Raw genomic sequence first — 22,646 nt, 5'->3', positions numbered from 1 at the left:
TCACAAATATCTTCATTAATAGTAAGATGAGGTAAACGAACAACTAATTTTTTCTGCCCCAATAACTTCATGCATCAAAGTGTAAAAGCTCGATTGGAAACATTTTGTTCTTTGTCATGTGCACTACTATAGGTTGCATGTTAGAACATTTCTTTTTCATTTCACATACATCATCTTGAAATTGAATCAAATATCCTTTTTGTGCTAACTGTCCTACACTTAACAATATATATGCTAATCCAGGTATATAGTAATCATGTACCAACCTTTTAGTACCACTTTTAATTGGTATCTCAATTGTCTCTTTACCATCAATTCGCACCTTTTTTTGTTGTCTTCAAGTCAAACTTGTTGCTTCACTAATTCATCAATGTGACGAAACAAGTCTTTCTTTTATGTCTTATGATTACTGCATCCATTATCTAAAAACTATAAATGATCAATAATTTCTTTTGACTTTGCATGAGTAAAAAACAAGTTACCATATTCTACTTTCTCTTCCACTATATTAACTTGTTCTTTTGCTTTATCCTAACAGTACGCTTCAGTATGATCATTTCTTTTGCAAAAAACACAGTACTTGTTTTTGTGGCCATGTTTTTGATTGTTTGTGTCACCTCCTTCTGACTTGTCTCTCATCGCTTCAAATATTCCTCGTCCACGTCCACGATAGTTACCTCTACCTCGCCCGCGACATGCAGTCTTTCGTGCAGTTGCTCCCTTTCTCTCTTTGCTAAAGTCATTCAACTTGACTTGTGCTTGGAATGCTTGTTCTACACTTTTCACACTTGACCTATTCATTCTTCATTCATGGGCTAAAAGAGAACCCAATAATTCATTAGCAGAGTATGCAGTCAAATCCTTAGACTCTTCTATAGCTGTAACCACTTGATCAAATTTAGGCGGTAAACTCTTCAATATTTTTTCTACAATTTTCTAGTTTCTGACAACCTTATCAAAGGTTTTCATCTCATTTATAATTATGAAAGCTATTAAAAAAATTCTTGGACTGATTCATTGTTTTCATAAACAATATCTCAAACTCTTTACGGAGGGTTTGGAGTTTCACTATTGTTACCTTTTTATCACCATGGTATTTTTGCTTGAGAATAGTCCAAGCTTCATTTGAACTAGTAGCACCAGCAATTCGAGGAAAGGTAGTCTTACTTATAGCTTGTTGAAGAACAAGTAAGACTTTTGAATCCTTCTTCCATTACTCTCTTGATTCAAGTGTCTTTTCTCTTTGTTTAGAGCTCTATGCACTTTTTATATAGTTATTCTCAACTAGATCTCAAAGATCTTGTGACAGAAAGAAAGTCTTTATTTTTATGCTCTAAAATCCATAATTATCTCTATTAAATACATGTATGAGCGATTGAAAAATATTCGAAGTGGTCATGCCATTAGCCATAATGAACAAGAATTTTCCACAGAAATTTTGTCGAACAAGTTATGTGCAGATTTTACCTTGCAGGCTTCTCTTTTGCACTCTTACCAGCAATCATGACAATACAATCAACCACACAACAACTAATCAACCATTTGCTTCTTCAAGTGGTTGCAAGGCATGACACAAGAGAACAAATATTTAAGCATACGACAAAAAAATTTTGAGCACACTTGAAAGCATTTCTCACACACATTTAGCCAAGCCAACCCAAAAGGCCATATATATATATATGTAAAAAAAAACTAAAAAATAAATGACTTGACTCTTTGATTCTACTATAGCCATAATTGACATGACTCATGGTGATTCCGCTATGGCCATAATTGACATATGTATTAAAAAAAAACTGAAAATTAAAATAGGCAAGGTGAAGAGGCACTTGTCATGGCACGATAGAATTATTGAGGAACCCAAAAGTTGAAACCTTTACCTTCTTCATAAAGACAACTGCGTTTTTAATTTTGCTAACTTTGATCAGGTAGTGGGTCGAGGGGAAGGAGAGCTGGACCATTCGGAGGTTGTGACCGGTCGCCTTCTGAAGATCTACGGCAGGGCTGATTCGAGCAAGATTGAGGGTGGTGGTGACCAGCGTAAAGGTGAGACCGCGTTGAAAGAGCAAGATGGCCGTGTCTACAAGAGGGATCATGTGGCCTTGAGCCAAGTATGGGAAGATGAGAAAGTGAGGTGGGCGACGATGATGCTCATGGTTTGAAGTAAGCTCGGCGTTGGCTGCCATGTAGCGACGAAAGCAGTGGATGTTGGAAGAAGAAGCTGGTTGACTGGTTCTGAATTGGACGGAAAAATGTGAAGATCCGGCGAGAATGCATGACAGTTTCACACATATATAATAAAATGGAATACTTCATAGCATCTTACCTACTCAGCATGTTTTAAAGGTTAGCCCAACTGGCAAGACAGACAGATTGGCACGGGGGGTTGGTAGGGGACGTGACCACCTTTCCTTTTAAAAATTTATATTTAAGGTTAAAAAAAATTAGTTTAACCTATTTAGAAAATGTAAAAAAAACTATATTTTGGGTGCTGTTAAAATTTTGAAGTATAGGATCACCTTGTAAAATTCTATACCTTTGGATTGCTAGGTGGTGAATATTTTTTTCAAATCTTCGATGTGTCAATTTTCTATGTTGTGAAAGAGGGGTCATTGACTCGAAAGTTGAAGTGCAGCAGAGTGTGAAACTCCAAGGCACTAAAGAAATACACCTCCCTCTTACCCAACTTATCATTTGGAGAGGTGCCATATATTCTAACCCTAATTTACCTATAATTCCCTCATCATCCATACATTTAATTTCACATGTTGTTGAATTAAGCTCTAGCCATAATCAAATCATTCCAGCTTATGTCATTTCAATAATGTTTTATTAGTTTAAAAAAAGTTAATTAAAGTAATTCATTAAAAAAATCTACTGCATGCGTAGATGAAATTTGAGTGGCTTGTGCCATCGACGTCATATATCGTTCTCAGGAGCACAAGAATATGAATTGTGGGCATATTTACTTGTTCTAAGTGTGTCACGTGAAAATATACGCAAGGAAGAAGGAAGAATACATACACACATATGGACACGCTCATAGTCCAATTTTATTGGAAACAAGTTTTTGCGTCACACTTAGGGTGAACTCGTTATGCTGTTGGGGACATTTTTCTTTGTTATTTTTCCTTTTTACAATTGCAAAAAAACAATATATATATATATATATATATATATATATATATATATATATATATATATATATATGAGTGAGTTGTATGCCCACAACAGGTACACCCTTAAAAAGTGTTGGTGAGTAAGCAAACGATAAAGAACAAAAGTAGATCTAATGCTTAAACCTAGTTAATAAGTTCAATAACAAATTAAATGATGACAGCTCGTCTAGAAGGAGCAGCTTTCTTTTGGGGAGCAGCTTTCCTTTGGGACGGCCATTCGGGTTTTTAACAAGTATATGGAGAGAGGCACGAACGGCAAGGGAGTTTTGACTTCTCGTTTAGATTTTCAATTTCAAGCACGGCAACAGGAAATATTATAAGGAATTTTTTTTTGGGGGCACTTCTAGCGTAAGTCAACAACCGAAGGAATATGCTTATTCCCCGTTTCCGTAGATTAATTATTCTGCAAGGCGCAGGCTGATGAGCTGTGCCACCATCTTGTTCATCGTCTACGTTCTCCTTCTTTAAGATTCACCGATCAACAGGGAGGACAGGACAAGTTGGTTTGATCTATATATTTCACTAACTCCATTTGCTTCTGCGTTGCAGAGAAGATGGCCATGATCGAGAGCCAAGACCATCATCCCCACATTCTCATCTTCCCCTTCCTGGCCCATGGCCACATGATCCCTCTCGTAGACTTCGCCATCTTGCTCTCCCAACGGGGGCTGACTGTGACAATCGTCAGCACGCCCTTCAATATCGCGCGAATCCGTCCTACCATCGACGGGCTCATTTGTTCCGGCTGCGACGTCCGAGTAATCGAGCTTCCCTTCCCCTGTAAAGAGTGCGGTTTGCCGGAAAACTGCGAGAACTTCGACATGATCACTAGCCATGACGTGGCTGCAAGGTTCATGCTCGCCACCAGGAGTCTGAAGGAGCCATTTGAGAAAGTCATGCCGCAGATTCTCCCCGACTGTGTCATATCTGACTTCCTGCTCAGCTGGACCTCAGAGGTGGCACACAACTTCAACATACCAAGGATCTGCTTCTCCGCCACCTGTAATTTCTCTTCTGTCCTGAGATTCTGCCTCAATATGCATAAGCCTCAAGATGGAGTGTCTACTGCTCATGAGCCATTCTTGGTTCCTGGTCTGCCTGATAAGGTTGAGTTAACCAAATCCCAACTGCCGGATGCTTTTGCGTATAGAGAGTGTGAAGAAAAAGAACAGATGCTCCTCTTCTCGAAAGAGGTAGCAAATGCTGAAGAGGAGAGTGACGGCATAATTGTGAACAGCTTCTATGAACTAGAGCCATCTTACGTTGATTGCTACAAGAACACCACAGGGAAGCCAGTTTTGTCTGTTGGTCCACTTTTCTTGTGTCATGAAAAAAGAGGAGAGAGAGGCAAGAAGTCTTCTATTCGTGAAGAAGAGTGCCTGGATTGGCTTGGCCCAAAGAAAGAGAGATCTGTTCTTTACATATCTTTCGGTAGCATCAGTTTCCTTTCTCGAAAACAAATGGAGGAGATGAAGATGGGCCTTAAGAAGTTGGGGTGTTTTTTCATTTGGGCAGTCAAGGAACTTGATGATTTGCAGTTTATTGATAGTCTGGAGGAGGAAACTAGGGACAAGGGAATGATAATAAGGGGATGGGCGCCACAGGCTGTGATACTCTCACACCCTTCAATAGGGGCCTTCTTGACTCACTGCGGATGGAACTCCACGATTGAAGCCATCAGCTTTGGGGTGCCGATGCTCACTTGGCCACTGTTTGCAGAGCAGCACTTGAATGAGAAGCTAGTGGTGCAGATCTTGGGCATTGGAGCGAAGGTTGGCAGTCTTGTGATCTCAATGGCTCTTGGGGAGGAAGATGCGGTGGAGGTGGTGAAGCGGGAAGCGATAGTGGAGGCGGTGCAGAGAGTTATGGGGCCTGGTGGGGAGGGAGAAAGGCTGAGAGAGAGGGCTAGGAAAGTAGGAGATATGGCAAGGAAGGCAGTGGACGATCAGAGTGGTTCCTCTTCTCTGAATGTTGATTACTTCATTGATTTCGTCAACGCCAGAAGATTAACGGTGCCGGCCTCAATGCTCTAATATTGGTCATATGAGTACTTTCTTGCTTCTTAATTTCTGAAGAATGTGCTCGTTACGTTGCAACAGTTTTTGCACTTCAAACTTCGTGCGATGCACGTTACTCTCAAAGTCTGAATGCAGTTTGATGTTACAGCATGGATTTCAGTTCACTTAGTCGCAAGTGCTTCTACGGTAAAAAAATAAATGGTCGTTGGTAGTGACAATCTGTTGTAGTTTTGCAAGCTGTTCAATATCTTAGTTACGAGTCGCACGCCTTGCTATAATCAATGGCTGTTCTTTTCAATTTACATATGTGCAGATGTTTAATATAATATATATCTTTGCATTGGGACCAGTTGCGAAACATAATCTTTGCATCAAAGTAGATCATTAATTTAAAGCTAATTAGTGGCGATACCAAAATCAAGTTTCCATCGTCATCCTACCATGACCGATCGGTGGCTGCTTCTTCTGTACAACTTGGTCTGACGACCAAACTACGACATAATAGAGAAGACCGCACGCTATCGCCGCTCCCTACGGCGTGAACAACGGCACTTAATACAGAGTCGGAACGCTGCGACCAACCAGCTTCGGCCACGCCTTTTCATGCGGCCACTTAGTTAATTTGTTACAATTAATTTATTTGTGGAATTAATGCATTCAAAATGCTTCCCTAAATAGACAGATTTGCTAATGAGCGGCACAAAGGCGTCGTATATTGCTTTCTCATTTCATTTTCTCTGGATCCTTGTAGTTCATTTCCGATCTGAGAGTTAGGTCACCTTTTTTGGTTCTTCCCTCTCTCAAAGGAAAGCATATGGGTCCAGCAAAGTAATGGCTTCAGCCGGGTGATTATTCAATTGAAAATCATTATTCGAAAAGCTACGGCTTCAGGTTCCGTATCACCACCTCCTTTCTTGACAAATTAAAGCTGAAAAAACTCAGGGGAGACCTTAGAAAAGGCAACATAATTGCATACTTTTACTTCGTGCATCACCGGCAACTGCTACATCCCTTAGCAGGGAGATTGGCCTTCAAGAAGAGTTACTACTCTTTCCCTCTGTAGCTGAAATGCCGTTAGTTGCACCCAACTGATGATGCCTCCTCAAACATGTGCCCCATCCACCCAGTAAGGAATGTCTTAAAAGAGAGGTCCTCCTGATTTCTCTTCCCCTCTCTTAAAGAATAGCTGTCAAAAGGAATTCAACACAGTGCAAGAAAATTAAACTGGAAAATTCTATGTTTCGCGGTAAAATAATATCAGCTTCGCGGGCAGGTGTATAAAATTCGTTTGCATACATAGGATTAAAGTAGAGGAAATTCAAGGACGCTAATAATGTTATTTAAACTGAAAAAATACGTTGTTTTCGAAAAAAACACGAAAAAATTGTGAAAAAATGAAATGCCCGTTAAAACTTAAAAAAGCGTTTTTTTTTTGAAAAAAAAACTTGCAAAACAAAAAAAAAAATGTATTTTTTTATTTTTTTAATGCCAAACAGTTTTTTCTTAATTTTATATTTTTTATTTGTTGCAAATCTACTTATCTTTTGATGTTTATGTTATTATTTTTTTACTTATTTTATTTTTTTCAATTTAAAGTTTTTTTTTTAAATTCAAAAAATACATTTTTTTTCATATTTTAAAGTCCACAGTATTTTAAAACTCCGTACATTATTTGTAACAATATGAAATTAGGTTAGAAGATCTTGAATATTATAACAACTTTGATATATATTCGTTACGTAGTTGGTGGATATACACCTGTAACGTTCTTCCTGTCTTATCAAACACAATGAAAGAAAACTTTTTGGAAGAACTTTCGAGGCCATGTTCCACTAATAATTTTTTTCATCCTGACTTTGAACCCGTAATAAACTTTCTGGAATATGTTCATCTTTTTTTTTTTGTAAATTAAGAACGCCATCTTCCCAACGATAAAGCCCACGAGATGTCTTCAGCCACACTTCGCTGTAGTAAAAATTTGGGTTCATTTTGCCAATTACCAGCGCATGTTGAAAACTTTTGTGCATTATTGGCATCAAAACTAGCAGAGCCTTTCAATATTAACCTAGAAAAAAAATTGGTATCTTCTCGATCGCAATATAAAATAAATCAAAACTTTCTCTTACTTAGTCACTCTATAAATGGACGTAGAAATTCTAGAGTTGAAAAGATTTATAAATTAAGTCACTCCTTCACTTCATGTGCCGAGTTCATGAGAATTTTTTGATATTTTTCTCAAAGTTCTCTCTAGAGTACTGCACCGCTGTGCCATGCTCTACGTACATCCATGACAGAATGAGCATTCAATGCATCAGCTTGCAATTTGGAACAATATTATGCCTGGCCTTTATCGTACTTTTCAATTCAAGTCAGCCTTCTGTTCTGTCCTTCATTTTGCTTTCCCAAAAAGACTCAAGTTTAGGCACTATTTTAAAAATCAATGTTTGTGCTTTCTTGCTTTTACGACATCCTTTTCTTTAACTTGCAATTGGCACGTCATCCTTCCATTAGCCATTGTTTAAACATTACATTTGATGTGAAACAAACGTTAGTTGCCCTCTCTCTTTTAAACATACAATCTCATGGAAAATTAGTCACTATTTTAGGATTGAAAGGTTAGCTATTTATGGGGGAACCACATTAATTTACATATATCAACATTTTAAAATAATGTTTTTTAAAAATTCTTTACAACTGAATTGGTAAGTAGCCAATCTCCTTTGCCAATCTCCTTTTCAAATCTTTCATGGAGCGATTTTCTACGTTTTAAAAGGGGGCCATTCACTCCAAAGTTGAAGTGCAGCAAAGGGTGGAACTCTAGCACTGAAACCATTCTTTATATCATAAAAACTAAATGGTTGGATGAAAGTTTTACCTCTCTTCAAGGCAAAATTAAAAATTCTCTACCTTGGATCGGTAGGTAACCATTTTTTCTTTCAAGTTTTCAATACGTCAAACTTTATAGCACAAAAAGCATATCTTGTACCTTAAAAAATGAAAGGTTGGGTGAGAGTTTTGACTCTTCAGATAAAATTAAAATCTTTCTTTCAAATTTTTGACGCAAGGGGGTCAGTGACTCGAAGTGCGGAGGGCCAAACTCCAAGGCATTAAAAGCATGCCCTTACCGTAATAAGAAATGAAGAGTTGACTCAAAGTTTTATTTCTCCTCAACAGTAAATGAAATACTCCTCCTACTACTCACCCAGCATATCAATTGGAGAGGTAATATTTTATTAGTTTAAGAAAAACTTAAATAAAGTGGTTCATGAAATTTCACTGGGTTGTGCCGTCGACGTCATATATCGTTCTCAATTGATAGAATGCATGACTATAAATTGTGGTTGTATTCACTTGTTCTAAGTACGTCACTTATCAAAATATTACCAAGGTAGAAGGAAGAAGACTACGTACACACATATGTGAACACGCTCATAGTCAAATTTTATCGGAAACAACTTTTTGCGTCACACTTATGGTGAACTCAGCGTGATGTTGGGGACATTTTTCTTTGTTATTTTTCCTTTTTACAAAGTGTATTTAGCCTTTTCATAAAAATGACATGTAGACTGATAATGATTAAATGAATCGCCCCAGTGCACAATTTTGGAGATTACTTTTGTTCAGTAAAAAGAATGCCTATATGACACAAAAAAAAATGCATTTCTTGTTGAAAATCTCAAAGCACCTCAACACATTTTTAGTATATACCTATTGTGTGCACAACTCACTCTTATATATATATATATATATATATATATATATATATATATATATATATATATATATATATATATATATATATATATATATATATATATATATAATTGCAATTGTCATGCGGTTCAAAACTTGTTATTATTAACTATCTAAACTATAAAAATTACTTTGTTAATCTGATCACTTAATCATATACACAATTTTGAAGGCAATAAACGATAGGGTTAGGCCGACCCATTTGATTGTGGCAACAATGACCCACCAACTTGAAGCTCTAGAGCGCGAGCAGGGGAAGATTTTTAAAAATTGTAAAATTTATAAGTCAATTATAAAAATTTTAGTTCAACGTATATATACAAAATTTCAGAAGTTCTATTTTGGCTCCTACTAAAAATTTGAAACTGTAGTTTAGTCCCTCCAACAAAAAATTCTTGACTCTACCCTTGATGAAGTTGAGCCGCATTCAGGCTCCCCACCATTGCAAGAGAGATTTATTGATCGCTCGCAGTCTCCTTGCAATTGGGAGCTCCAGCTTCTCACACCGAATCACAAGTCCCATGCAAAGAATCCAAAGGCCTGGATGTCTGGACCATTCATTCATGCTGCGTTTGATAACTTCATTCCATGCTGAAACATCATGTCCGATCCAGTCCAAAACCTCTTAAATTTGAGGACGGATTACGCCCTCTTATATGATCCAAATCAAACTTTCGAGAATGCAAAAACTGAAACTTCATACTCATCAGCGCTGACAAACATTAAACTTTGATTTTTTCCTTCTCCAGTAAAGCTAAGCTTGAATCTTTATATGGGTCTTACTCAGAGGCGAGCTTGCTGTTGAAACGGACCGGCCACGCATTGTCATATTGGTAGATTAAGAACGAGGTTGGTTCAAGAGGAGAAAAAAACCAAACCCGGCACCCTAAATGCTACCTGTTTGCACAATCAGACTGTCAGTACAGTTCAGTGAGATAACTCCATGGTTTTCTTTTCTCATTTTAAGCAGTCCAAATGTGTTAATTTTCACCGTAAACAAGCTAATCCAACACTGGGTTCAATTTTTAGTTTACTTTTTAAAATGGAAGATAACAAATTATGAAAAAAATGGTTAACTTTGTTTGTAATTTAACTTTTCCAATGAACACCTGATGAGTAAGCAAACGATAAATGACAGAAGTAGATGGAATGGTTGGTGCTAGTTAATAAGTTCAGTACCAATTAAAAAATGACATCTTGTTTGCGAGGAGCAGCTTTCTTCTAGAAGGGTCATTCAGGTTTTTTGTCACAAGAAAATATATATGAGTATAATACGGTGAGAGGATGAGAAAAAAAAAGAAAGTATAATAAGACAAAGTTATATATTTCGAGAATAAAACGAAAAAAAGACGGAAATTTTAAAAAAATAAATAAATAATCATATATCAATGAAATCACATTTCTTTCATTGTGTCCTCGTTGAGCTTGCACTGTGTCCTCGTTGTGCTTGCCCACGTTATCAAAAATTGAAAAAACATTTGCAGTTCACCTAAAACTATCAACTATTGCCTACTTCTTCAAGGGAACAGAAGCATTTATAGAGATGGACGGATTTTTCCAACCTTCATAAACACTATGAAATTACTGGCAACAAGGAAAATGCAGGGAAAACTAGTCCGCGTAAACGGATTAAAAAAACGAACATGGAATAAAAAAAAAAAGAAAATCCACTGACCAACAGGGAATGAAAAGCTCTGCTCGCTTGTCCGTCCGGCATCCCCTCTTTAGTCGAATGCCCTCTTCAAACGAGAAGGAGACGAAGGAAGACGATGAGAACGAGAAGGAGATGAACCGCTCACCAATCGTCTGTCCGGTGTCCCCTCTTCGTCACGAACCTCTCAAGCTCTCACCGGCGTCCCCTTTTCGTCACACGAAGGGTCGAATGCGTGTTAGATTTTAAGTTTTTAACCCTAAGCAATCTTTTTCTATGTAAAAATACACTTTTTACCAATAAAAGGAGACCAAGTTTAAACAAAAACCAACCTTTTAAACAATATTACACGTTGTGTCATTTTTCCATGCGCCTTCAAAAGTATCGCGAAAGACTAGTATAAATAGCGTTTTATAAAATTTGGCCTTTTTTTAAAAAAGACCCGTCTTATTCTCGTTTTATATGCCAAAATTTTTTTGGCGTATAATAAGCGTTTTTTCTAAAAAAACGCCGATGAAATATTATAAGGAATTTCTTTTTGGGGAACTTCAACCGGTAAGTTAACACCCCAATAAATGTGAATTAATTATTCTGCATGACGCAGCCTGATGAGATGGGCCACCATCTTGTTCATCGTCTACGGCATCCTTCTTCAAGACTCACCGATCAACAGGGCGGACAGGACAAGTTGGGTTTCATCTATACATCTCACTAACTCCATTGGCTTCTGAGTTGCAGAGGAGATGGCCGTGAACGAGAGCGAAGATCATCATCCCCACATTCTCATCTTCCCCTTCATGGCTCATGGCCACATGATCCCTCTCGTAGACTTAGCCATCTTGCTCTCCCAACGCGGCCTGACTGTGACAATCGTCAGCACGCCCTTCAATATCGCGCGAATCCGTCCTACCATCGACGGGCTCATTTGTTCCGGCTGCGACGTCCGAGTAATCGAGCTTCCCTTCCCCTGTAAAGAGTGCGGTTTGCCGGAAAACTGCGAGAACTTCGACATGATCACTAGCCATGACGTGGCTGCAAGGTTCATGCTCGCCACCAGGAGTCTGAAGGAGCAATTTGAAAAAGTCATGCCGCAGATTCTCCCCAACTGTGTCATATCTGACTTCCTGCTCAGCTGGACCTCAGAGGTGGCACACAACTTCAACATACCAAGGATCTGCTTCTCCGTCACCTGTAATTTCTCTTCTGTCCTGAGATTCTGCCTCAATATGCATAAGCCTCAAGATGGCGTGTCTACTGCTCATGAGCCATTCTTGGTTCCTGGTCTGCCTGATAAGGTTGAGTTAACCAAGTCCCAACTGCCGGATGCTTTTGCGTATAGAGAGTGTGAAGAAAAAGAACAGATGCTCCTCTTCTCGAAAGAGGTTGCAAATGCTGAAGAGGAGAGTGACGGCATAATTGTGAACAGCTTCTATGAACTAGAGCCATCTTACGTTGATTGCTACAAGAACACCACAGGGAAGCCAGTTTTTTCTGTTGGTCCACTTTTCTTGTGTCATGAAAAAAGAGGAGAGAGAGGTAAGAAGTCTTCGATTCGTGAAGAAGAGTGCCTGGACTGGCTTGGCCCAAAGAAAGAGAGATCTGTTCTTTACATATCTTTCGGTAGCATCAGTTTCCTTTCTCGAAAACAAATGGAGGAGATCAAGATGGGCCTTAAGAAGTTGGGGTGTTTTTTCATTTGGGCAGTCAAGGAACTTGATGATTTGCAGTTTATTGATAGTCTGGAGGAGGAAACTAGGGACAAGGGAATGATAATAAGGGGATGGGCGCCACAGGCTGTGATACTCTCACACCCTTCAATAGGAGCCTTCTTGACTCACTGCGGATGGAACTCCACCATTGAAGCCATCAGCTTTGGGGTGCCCATGCTCACTTGGCCACTGTTTGCAGAGCAGCACTTGAATGAGAAGCTAGTGGTGCAGATCTTGGGCATTGGAGTGAAGGTTGGCAGTGATGTGATCTCAATGGCTCTTGGGGAGGAAGATGCGGTGCAGGTGGTGAAGCGGGAAGCGATAGTGGAGGCGGTGCAGAGGGTTATGGGGCCTGGTGGGGAGGGAGAAAGGCTGAGAGAGAGGGCTAGGAAAGTAGGAGATACGGCAAGGAAGGCAGTGGAAGAACAGGGTGGTTCCTCTTCTCTGAATGTTGATTACTTCATTGATTTCGTCAACGGCAGAAGATTAACGGTGCCGGCCTCAATACCATAATATCGGTGATATGAGTACTTTCTTGCTTCTTGATTTCTGAAGGGTGTGCTCGTTACGTTGCAACAGTTTTTGCACGTCATACCACGTGGATGACGTGCGATGCACGTTACTCTCAAAGTCTGAATGCAGTTTGATATTATAGTATGTATTTCAGCAAAGTTAGTCGTAAGTGCTTCTATGGTAAAAAAATAAATGTCCGTTGGTTGTGATAATCTGTTGTAGTTTTGCTAGCTGCTCAATATCTTAGTAACATCGCTGTGAAATTCTAGTTACATGTTGCACTCCCAGCTATAACCAATGGCTGTTCTTTTTAATTTACATATTTACAGATCTTTAATATAATATATATCGTTGCAGTGGCGCCAGTTGTGAAACATAATCTTTGCATCAAAATAGATCATTAATTTAAAGCTAGTTAGTGGCGATACCAAAATCAAGTTTCATCGTCATCCTACCCTGACCGATCAGTAGCTGGCTTCTGTACAACTTGGTCTGACGACCAAACTACCATATAAGAGGGAAGACCTTACGCTGTAGCCGCTCCCTTCGGCGTGGACAACAGCACTTAATGCAGAGTCAGAACGCCCGGACCGACCAATTCGAGAAATTAATTCCGGCCACGCGTTTTCATGCGGCCACTTAGTTAATTTTGTTACAATTCATTGATTTGTTTAGTTAATGCATGGAAAATGCTTCCCTGAATGGACAGATTTGCTCATGAGGGAATACAAAAGGAATAAGTAGAATGTTTCTTTCTTGGGATTTGTTTTTTGTTGGTTTGCTTATGCTTATTATCCGAGAGATGGTAAATTCATAGGAAACACCTTTTTGGCTTCTGCCAAGGGACAGTCTGATAGCAGAAGGACGTGTGGCTAAAAGTGTTACAATGTAAGTGCTTTGAGTTGACATTTTATCGCCTTTTTATGTTAATATCTGAGTTCCAGACATGTTCATGAAGTGGACTCTGTGTAAGAGTTGATCGAGGATTCTTGTTGTTCATCCAAGTTTTAGAGAAAGTTAGAAGGCGTCGTATATTGCATTCTCATGTAATTAGCTCCGGGTCTTCTGTGCAAACTCGTTCTTTCTTGGCTATTGTAGATTTTATGTGCGCTTATGTTATCAGAACGAACTCTTTTGTAAGACTGCATCTAGCACTGAGGGACGGTCGTAGCTTGTATAGTTGGATTTTGCAAACCTGTCATGGTACAGTCCAGTTGTTGTCAATTTAATTCCAGTGTATTACTTTCCACCAAGGCTGCAACACCCTCCCCCGCTCCAAGACCACCCACCGCAATTAATGATTTGCCTCCCGCTAATTATTGGTTTTCCTGTTGGTGGATTTCGGGGCATATTTTGTGAAACTTGACCTTTCGTTGTTGCTAATTCAAGTCTGCCTTCTGTTGTGTCCTTCATTTTGGGTTTCCAAATAGACTCAATTTTTGGCATTATTTTAACAATCAACATATTTCTTTTCTCGTTTTTGCAACATGCTATTCTTTAACTTTCTGTTGGCACGTCATCCTTTCATTAGTCGTTGTTTAAACATTACATTCGATGTGAAACAAATGTTGGTTACCCCCTCTCTCCAGACATATATTTTCATGGAAAATTAGCCACTACTATAAGAATGAAAGATTAGTTATTTATGGGGAAACCACATTAATTTACTTATATCATATTTTAAAATAACGTTTTTTAATAAAACACAACTATACTTTGCTCAGATGAGGTTTAAATTGTCTGTTATCCTAAGATCCGCTGGTCATACTCTATTAATTCTTCCGGAGCACATAAAGTGAATGAGGAATTTGTCACGTCTTAGAAAAAGTGCTGGATTATATTTAAATAAATAAGAATCTGGGAGGATGAATTTGAAAACTGTTTAGAGAAATAGCCTAAGAAACCGAAGTCCTTCTTCATTTTTTTAATCCGATGGTTCAAAACCACTTCAAGACCTAGATAAAAAGCAAATGGTCCGTCAATAAAACCCCCAAAAAAAGTTGAATATAATCACATAGTATTAATGGTGACCTCCTGTCATCACAAGTGTTACAATGATTCAATTGTTGGAAGGTAGAAAAGTAATTCGTACCGCATGAAACGGACGTTTTCTTTATTTTCTTATTAGTGTGGGGAAGATAAAGTGGATGGTTTTGGCTTAATTTGTCGACGTGAGTGGACAGGTGTAACTTAACCATATTACTGCTTTCCCATCACTAACTCTGCTCTTAATGCTAATGCTGACACAAATACTTTCAAATTTCAATAATATATGTGTTTAATAATTAAACAGCTAATGACAATTTTCAACAACAATAAAAGAGTCCAAACCAACTAGTTTGATAGTGGAGCATGCACAAAATTGCTAAAAATCTAAATCACAAGACTGCTTTCAGAACAAAATCTCCCTCTTGCTTTGGCCCAACTGTGGAATTCTTGATCGGTCGGTTGGACTGAGAAATTCAAAGTACCACCTTTTTTTCACTCTACGCTCGCTTTTCATCGCTCTGTGAAACAATCCGTCAGGTAAGCTATTACCTCACCAACTAACTAATCAGATGGAGGTTCATCCTTTTGCTCTTCAGCCTATAGGGTATTAGCTGTCGTTTTCAGCTGTTGTCCTCCTCTCAAGACAGGTTCTGACACATTACTCACCCGTCTAGCATAAGATCGAGTTTTGTTCAGCAATATATATATCAAAATATATGTTAAATAATACAGAAAATCAAATACATCAATTTACTTAAAAAAAACCTCTAAAAACCACAAGCAAAAAAAACTTTATATACATTTAAGAAAACAATACAAACACATCAATTCAATAGAAAATGGATGCACAAAAAACTAACTGAAAAGAAATCACCATATATTTTTTTTGTTATTTTTTTTACTTTCTCTCTCCACACTTACACCCACGACTACCGCTTTTATTTCTCCATGCTAGGTGTGAGTCACGAGAAAGCCTCCTTTTTTTTTCCTAAGGGCCCGTTTGATTGTCGGGTGAAATTTAACGTGGTAAATTTACTATGGTAAATTTTTCTAGAAAAATTTACAGGATGAAATTTTTCTAGAAAAATTTACAGGATGAAATTTTTCCTTCTTCCAACCTGAGGCTCTGTTTGATGCACAACAAGAATTTAACCTGTTAAATTTAACCATGTTTGATACACAGGAAGAATTTAACCAAAGAAGAATTTAACGTGGTAGATGTTTTTTTTTCTTCTCGTCCCAAATGATTTTACTGCAACCACTAGCGAAGATTCTTAATCCATAAATTAGGATTACCAAGGAAAAATACAAGCAATACAAAATTCATTGAGTAAAAGGACAATCCCAAGCTGACTCGGGCAATTTTTGAGTCGACTCACGGAATATGCCAACAATGATTATATTGCAACTTCTAGCATTTTCTTTGATTTATACAAAGGTTTTCTACTTGAGTTGTGCTTGTGGACTTTATGTTTCGTTCCATACATCTGTCTGGCTCCAGCTTGAAGAACATTCCATTTACAAGTTTCTCCAGGCTATTGTCGAAAGTTAGAAAAGTCTCCTACCCAATTGACTGGGCAGATTTCATCTCTTTGCAGTAATTACAACATACTAATGAATGCTTCGCAACTTGGTTTTATGGATGCTACCATGGTATGCATTTTACGAATTTTCTCAAAGCAACGCAAATTTCAGCAACTTGAATGCTTTTGGTACAGATAATTAACGTTTGCTTACCAATAAATCCTCTTTCTCATCCTTCAAGTAATTCAGTGCAACAAAACAAATCAAAAAGTTCATATAACATAACAGCATGAAGAGCAGCACACATGCTTCAACTAGCTCCTACTCTCATGCTTGTCCCTTGAACAGTGTCACGGACTTAGTTAACATATGTATTGAACCATTCAATCGTGTGAGTATGTGCTTCTTCTGCTCTCTTCACAGCAGCTTCATCATCAGTTTTGTATCTCACTGTCGAGCTATGTGCAGCGCCGAGGAATATCTTCATAAAACTATAGGAATACTCAAGCAGGTGATGAAGAGCAACCATTCATATCAATTCTACCGGTGCCTCCAAAAACCAAGCAAGAGAGGCAAAAGCATGTCAAATATAGAATCAGCTCAATACCAGCTACATTAACTAGAACAACGTAAATGCAACAGAAAAAGAGCTCCCATGAAGAGCTGAACTGACAGCTTCCCACCAAATTCATACTAAAGCGGCCTTCAAAATACAGTCCAAGACATCCTAACAAGATAGTATATGAAAGAAGCCTGCCTGAATATAATTTTGCTGAGGAGAAGACTTGCTGCTGCTGGCGGGCAATGGGATTTGATGGCAAAGAGCGATGATCTGCTCTTGGTGAAAGAGGGGGCAAAATGCAACTTGAGTGAAAAAAAAAATCCGCGCGGTGAATAGGAATACTCAAGCAGGTAATCTTTGAACTATCCAGTTATTTCAAGTAACTATTGCCGCAGATCATGACAATCAAATAAGAGGAAAAGGCACTAGTAAAATGAAAATCCTATGCCTCCAACAAGTGCAACAAATTCTGCAATATACCAAAATTAACATTGGCATAGCAGAACTTTGGTGGAATCTCTAGAAACTCTCGAAAGTGGCTCTGTTAGGTATCCAAAGGGGCTCTGTTTTTTCCATCCCTCCATTACGCAATATAGCAAAAAATAAAATTGAAACAACAAGATAAACTCAAGGTATAAGAGATGACTACAGAAATCAATGAGCAGAAGCACCAAGAAACGAAGGAATTCCAAACTATGATGAATTAGAAAAATTAAAAACAAAGAGGAATGCCCTAATCGGTGGTTCAGACGTTTGCCCTGACGCGAGAGAGAGAGGAATTTAACTCGCAGATGTCCCTCCTGCTCGTCCCTGGCAATGAAGGAAGGTTAGAAAGATGGCTAGCTTGCTCGATCGTGAGAAGATAAAAGGCTGCAGAACGGTGGCGAAGGCATCAGCAAGAGGGAAATGGAGAAAGTGAATGCATCAACAAGAGCAAGAGAGAAAGGGAAAAAGCAAACCGGTGGAGGAGCAGAGCGGCGACGGTGAGAGGGGCGACGCCTCTGGTGCGATGGTGAGAAGGTACAAGGCCGAACGAAGAAGAAGCTGTGGAGGTGAGGAGGTTTGGAGAGAAATGAGGTAAAACGAAGCATTGTCGAGCGGGTGAAAGTTCACCGGCTCTCTTTTACATTAAACGGGTGAGATTTCACCCTGTTTGATGGGTGAAATTTCATCCGCCCGTACATTTTTCACCCTGACAATAAAAAAAAACATGGTTAAGGCACCATCGCCTCCTTTTTGTTTTTTGTTTTTTTGTTTTTCACACGGGTCGGGTCCTCTCTTGAGGCTGGACCCGACCCATCAACTTTTCGTTATGGGGAATGAAAGACATGCACATATTTTTAGGGTTTGGTATTCTTGAAATATGTAGAACTCAATCAGAATCCCGCCTCCCAAGACTGGACGCTTTTCAGTATATCTTAACTTGTAACAGCCGTCGACTTGGGAACCACCACCGCCATCACCAAAACCGTTAAATTTAAAGCAAGTTGGCATCATACATACTGCCAAACAATTAAGAGACTCTGAACACATTAAATTGAAATACAAGTGGACTAGAACTACACAGTCTCTCAGTTAACCTAATCATTCATATCAAAATTACGAAATAGTAATAAGTTGTAGCTTAATATGCGTAATAACAATAGTATTTTTCCTATTATTACTCCACAATCTTGTTCGTGACAAACTGGATGAAGTCATCAACGTTCCTACAAGAGGAACCATTCTGATCTTCCACTGCCCTCCTTGCCAAATCTCCTGCTTTCCAAGCCTTCTCTCTCAGCCTTTTTCCCTCCTCTCCAGGCCACATAACTCTCTGCACCGCCTCCACTATCGCCTCACTCTTCACCACCTCCCCAAGAGCCTCCGAGATCATATGACTGCCAACCTTCACTCCAATGCCCAGGATCTGCACCACCAGCTTCTCATTCAAGTGCTGCTCTGCAAACAGTGGCCAAGTGACCATGGGCACCCCAAAACTAATGGCCTCAATGGTAGAGTTCCATCCGCAGTGAGTCAAGAAGGCTCCTATTGAAGGGTGTGAGAGTATCACAGCCTGTGGCGCCCATCCCCTTATTATCAGACCCTTGTCCCTGGTTTTCTCCTCCAAACTATCAATAAACTGCAAATCATCAAGTTCCTTGACAACCCAAATGAAAAAACACCCCAAGTTCTCAAGGCCCAACTTCATCTCCTCCATTTGTAGTCGAGAAATGAAACTGATACTACCAAAAGATATGTAAAGAACAGACCTCTCTTTCTTTGAGCCTAGCCACTCCAGGCACTCTTCTTCACTAATAGAAGACTTCTTGCCTCTCTGTTGTCTGTTTCCATGACAAAGGAAAAGTGGACCGACCGTCCAAACTGGCTTCCCTGTGGCTTTCTTGTAGCACTCCACATAAGAAGGTTCAAGCTCATAAAAATCGTTTACTATTATGCCGTCACTGTCTTTCTCTGCATTTGCCACCTTCCCCCAAAAAGCCTTGGTGGTCTCCCCTTGGTCACCAGACAACCAATTGTCTAAAATTTCCGGCATCTGGGCTTTGGATAGTTCAATCTGATGAGGCAGGCCAGGCACCAGGAAAGGCTCATAATCACTGGAGACCCCCTCGTGAGGCTTTCGCTCATGAACGCTGCATTTCAAGACAGAAGAGAAACTACAAGTGCCGGAGAAACAAATCCTCGGTATGTTGAACTTGTGGGCTACCTCTGAGGTCCAGGTAAGCAGGAAGTCAGATATGAGACAATTAGGAAGCGTCTCCTGCATGATCTTCTCGAATGGTTCCTTGAGGTTCCTGGTGGAGAGTAAGAACTTCCAAACCATGCCACCACTAGTGGCTGATTCCAAACTCTCACAGTTTTCCGGCAGGCCATAGTGGGCCGAGGGGAAGGGGAGCTCGACCGTTCGGAGGTCGCGGCCGGCGGCCTTCTGCAGATCTATGGCGGGGCTGATTCGAGCAAGGTTGAGGGGGGTGGTGACCAGCGTTACGGTGAGACCGCGTTGAGAGAGCAAGATGGCCATGTCTACAAGAGGGATAATGTGGCCTTGAGCCAAGAATGGGAAGATGAGAATGTGAGGTGGGCGATGATGATGCGCATGGTTTGAAGTGAGCTCGGCGTTTTCTGCCATGGAACAATGATGAGATGGCTGTAGATGATGGAGGAAGAAACAGGTTCGCTGGTTTTGATTTCAAAGGAAGAGTGTGAACATCCAGGGAAGAGTGCCCAATTATATCGCAAGGCAAAACATTTACGGACGTCAGTTTTTACTTTGAATGCGTTAATTATATGCGCTGCAAAAAGGCTCACGTTGAAAGAAAGACACTTTTGGAATGCGTTAATTATATGCGCTGTAAAAAGGGCCCTCACGTTGAAAGAAAGGCAGTTGAAGCAAACTTTTAAAAACGAGGGGTTGAATGAAAGGTTCGAACTCTCCACTACTAAACTAAACTGTAGAATGAAAAATGTCCCCCAGAATCACCCGGGTTATCTTATTAACGAGGTACCATATATTATGACCTTGATTTACCTAAAATTCTCTTACCAGCCTCGCGTGATTCTCTATTAATTTGGCATCTTGGTTCGATTAAGCTCTAACCATTAATCAAATCATTGCAACTTACCAAATGATCATCCTTTGTATAATGTTTTCTTAATTTATTGAAAAAAGTAAAATAAAGAAGTTGATGAAAAGAATAACTTGTGCCGTCCACGGCCTTTATCATTGTCAATTGAAAGAACACGTGAATATGAATTGTGGTCCCCCAAGTAAGAAGAATACATACATGCCTCAGAAGGGGGGTAGGAAATAAAAATTATATTGAAAAAGTTAAATTTTTTTAGTTAGGCCTGAACCGTCGCTCCTCTTGGCCCGACCCGTAAATCGTTTGGCTCGCGCCTGAAAAAATCCTCATTCCGCCCTTGTGCTTGAGCATTTACATATTCAAATTTTGTCGGCAACAACTTTTTTGCATCAAACTTAGTGTGGATTTGGAAAGATATTGGGAACATTTTTTTGTTGGTACTTTTTTTTTAACAGTGATAATTTGATAGGCTTTTTTTTTTGTAGAAGCTTGTTATATGCAGGTGTATAAACAATTGCATTGAGAGTGTAATTATCAGAATACTTCTGGTCAGCAAAAAAAACCTTTTATAATGACAAAAAAAAAAGCAGCCAAAAAGTTAACAGTTAAAAGAAGACATTTATTTTTGAAAAAACTCAAAACACCTCGACTCCCCCTTTCTTTTTTAGTATATACCTGTTGTGTGCCATGCAACTCACTCTCTTTTTGGTCCTCATTTTTCAGTTCAATCCAACGTGGGGTGGGATAGGGATACCAGAAGTTTATTGGGATGTATTTCAAATTACTGCCTCATTTGAGGATCTGTAAAAAGTAAACCTGCCATAAACACCAATATTATTTTTAATTAATTCTTAATAGTATAAGAAGACTTAAAATTAGCATGGGCAGGTGGCCATGTAAAAGATACATTTGATTCCAGTGATGTTATATTTCCATGAACTCAAAAAATTGAAAAAAAAACGGACATCTTAATTGACAAGGTATACCTATCATTAACGTGTTTAAATGTGTCATGGAGACATGCGTCTCCAAATGAGGAAGAAAAAAGCCGTCCTTCGTAACTGGCTGTTTCCTAAATGACTTTGATAGAAGTTCTGTACTTTCTTAAGGCTTTCCATGATAAAGGATCCTTGCATGGATATCAAAGCCGCTTGATGGGACCAGTCATGGACAAGGCCATGAAAATGAAGGTCAATAATCAAATTTGTACGGTTTTTCCTACAGCATCAAATACAAAAAATTTTACCATACATTTTTCCGTTCAAATCAGAAAAATTCACTTTACGAAAAAATCTACCTTCCATACATTGGTAATTTTCCCTGCTGCATCAAAGGAGGCCTAAAGTGCAAGTAAATGGTCTATAGTCCAGTTATGTCCTGCCAGCAGTACAACACTGCCTTTAGGACACCTAATACCTTTTGCAAGTTATAGTACCCAATATACATTGGCATTTTAGCTATCACTTATACGAGTTTAATGCACAAACATTTCATAATGCTAGCATTCTCCCTAAGACTTGCAGCATGGTACTATACTAACATTCAAAGCACTGATAGATGATGTAGAGGTGAAAGCACACCATCTACGTCTAGAATGCGATACTTAGAGAATATCTTTCAGCTTTTTCCTCGTCTAGCTTTACCTTACTTTACATCATTGAGCATATAATGAAGGCTAGATTCATGAATCTACTCAAATAGGGCATAGTCAAGGCATAGTCACGAAACACTAACATTTTCGTTGCCAAACACCCTTAAAAGAATCCACCGCAAACACTAGAGCACGACATTGGACATAATGGTTGGTGCTGGTTAAAAGAAAAAAAAAAATGAAATAAAAAAACGAAAACACCTCATTTATGATGGGGTATTAGGCGGCGGAAATTTGGGGAGGGAGTTCAGGATTGTTTTTACAATGTTCATTAGAAATTCTTCGTACGATAAATCGTCAGCTGATTGAAGATGGGGAATATCTATATTAAATCGGGTGGTGGTATTAGTAAATGGTTGCTGTACTTAGTTTTCGAACAGTAGGTTGTTGCAATATTTGGCACCTAAAAGTAGGTCCGGATCTCGTGATGCATCTCATCTCAAGTGTGAATCTAGTTTGACATTAGTGTTATACGCTGTAAGTCTCATTTTTACGATAAAAAGTTAAATGTTT

The 22,646-nt window shown here is 39.1% G+C and overlaps 3 protein-coding genes across 3 annotated transcripts; 2 read left to right on the top strand and 1 right to left on the bottom strand.

The window, feature by feature from the left end:
- The first annotated feature begins 3,432 nt into the window (after positions 1-3,432).
- Positions 3,433-5,457, top strand: LOC116260622 (scopoletin glucosyltransferase-like). Its single transcript, XM_031639073.2, has 2 exons — positions 3,433-3,527; positions 3,729-5,457. The coding sequence occupies exon 2, from the start codon at positions 3,734-3,736 to the stop codon at positions 5,210-5,212; it is 1,479 nt and encodes a 492-aa protein (XP_031494933.1). The 5' UTR covers positions 3,433-3,527; positions 3,729-3,733; the 3' UTR covers positions 5,213-5,457.
- A 5,887-nt stretch (positions 5,458-11,344) lies between these two features.
- LOC116260621 (scopoletin glucosyltransferase-like) lies at positions 11,345-12,823 on the top strand. The gene has a single exon (XM_031639072.1). It carries the CDS (start codon positions 11,345-11,347, stop codon positions 12,821-12,823), a length of 1,479 nt encoding a protein of 492 aa, XP_031494932.1.
- A 5,515-nt stretch (positions 12,824-18,338) lies between these two features.
- On the bottom strand, positions 18,339-20,149 carry LOC116259893 (scopoletin glucosyltransferase-like). Its single transcript, XM_031637877.2, has one exon. It carries the CDS (start codon positions 20,026-20,028, stop codon positions 18,559-18,561), a length of 1,470 nt encoding a protein of 489 aa, XP_031493737.1. The 5' UTR covers positions 20,029-20,149; the 3' UTR covers positions 18,339-18,558.
- Positions 20,150-22,646: the final 2,497 nt, after the last annotated feature.

This window comes from Nymphaea colorata, chromosome 9 (assembly GCF_008831285.2).
Source record: "Nymphaea colorata isolate Beijing-Zhang1983 chromosome 9, ASM883128v2, whole genome shotgun sequence".
Lineage (NCBI taxonomy): Eukaryota > Viridiplantae > Streptophyta > Magnoliopsida > Nymphaeales > Nymphaeaceae > Nymphaea > Nymphaea colorata.
This window is presented reverse-complemented; position numbering and strand designations above follow the sequence as displayed.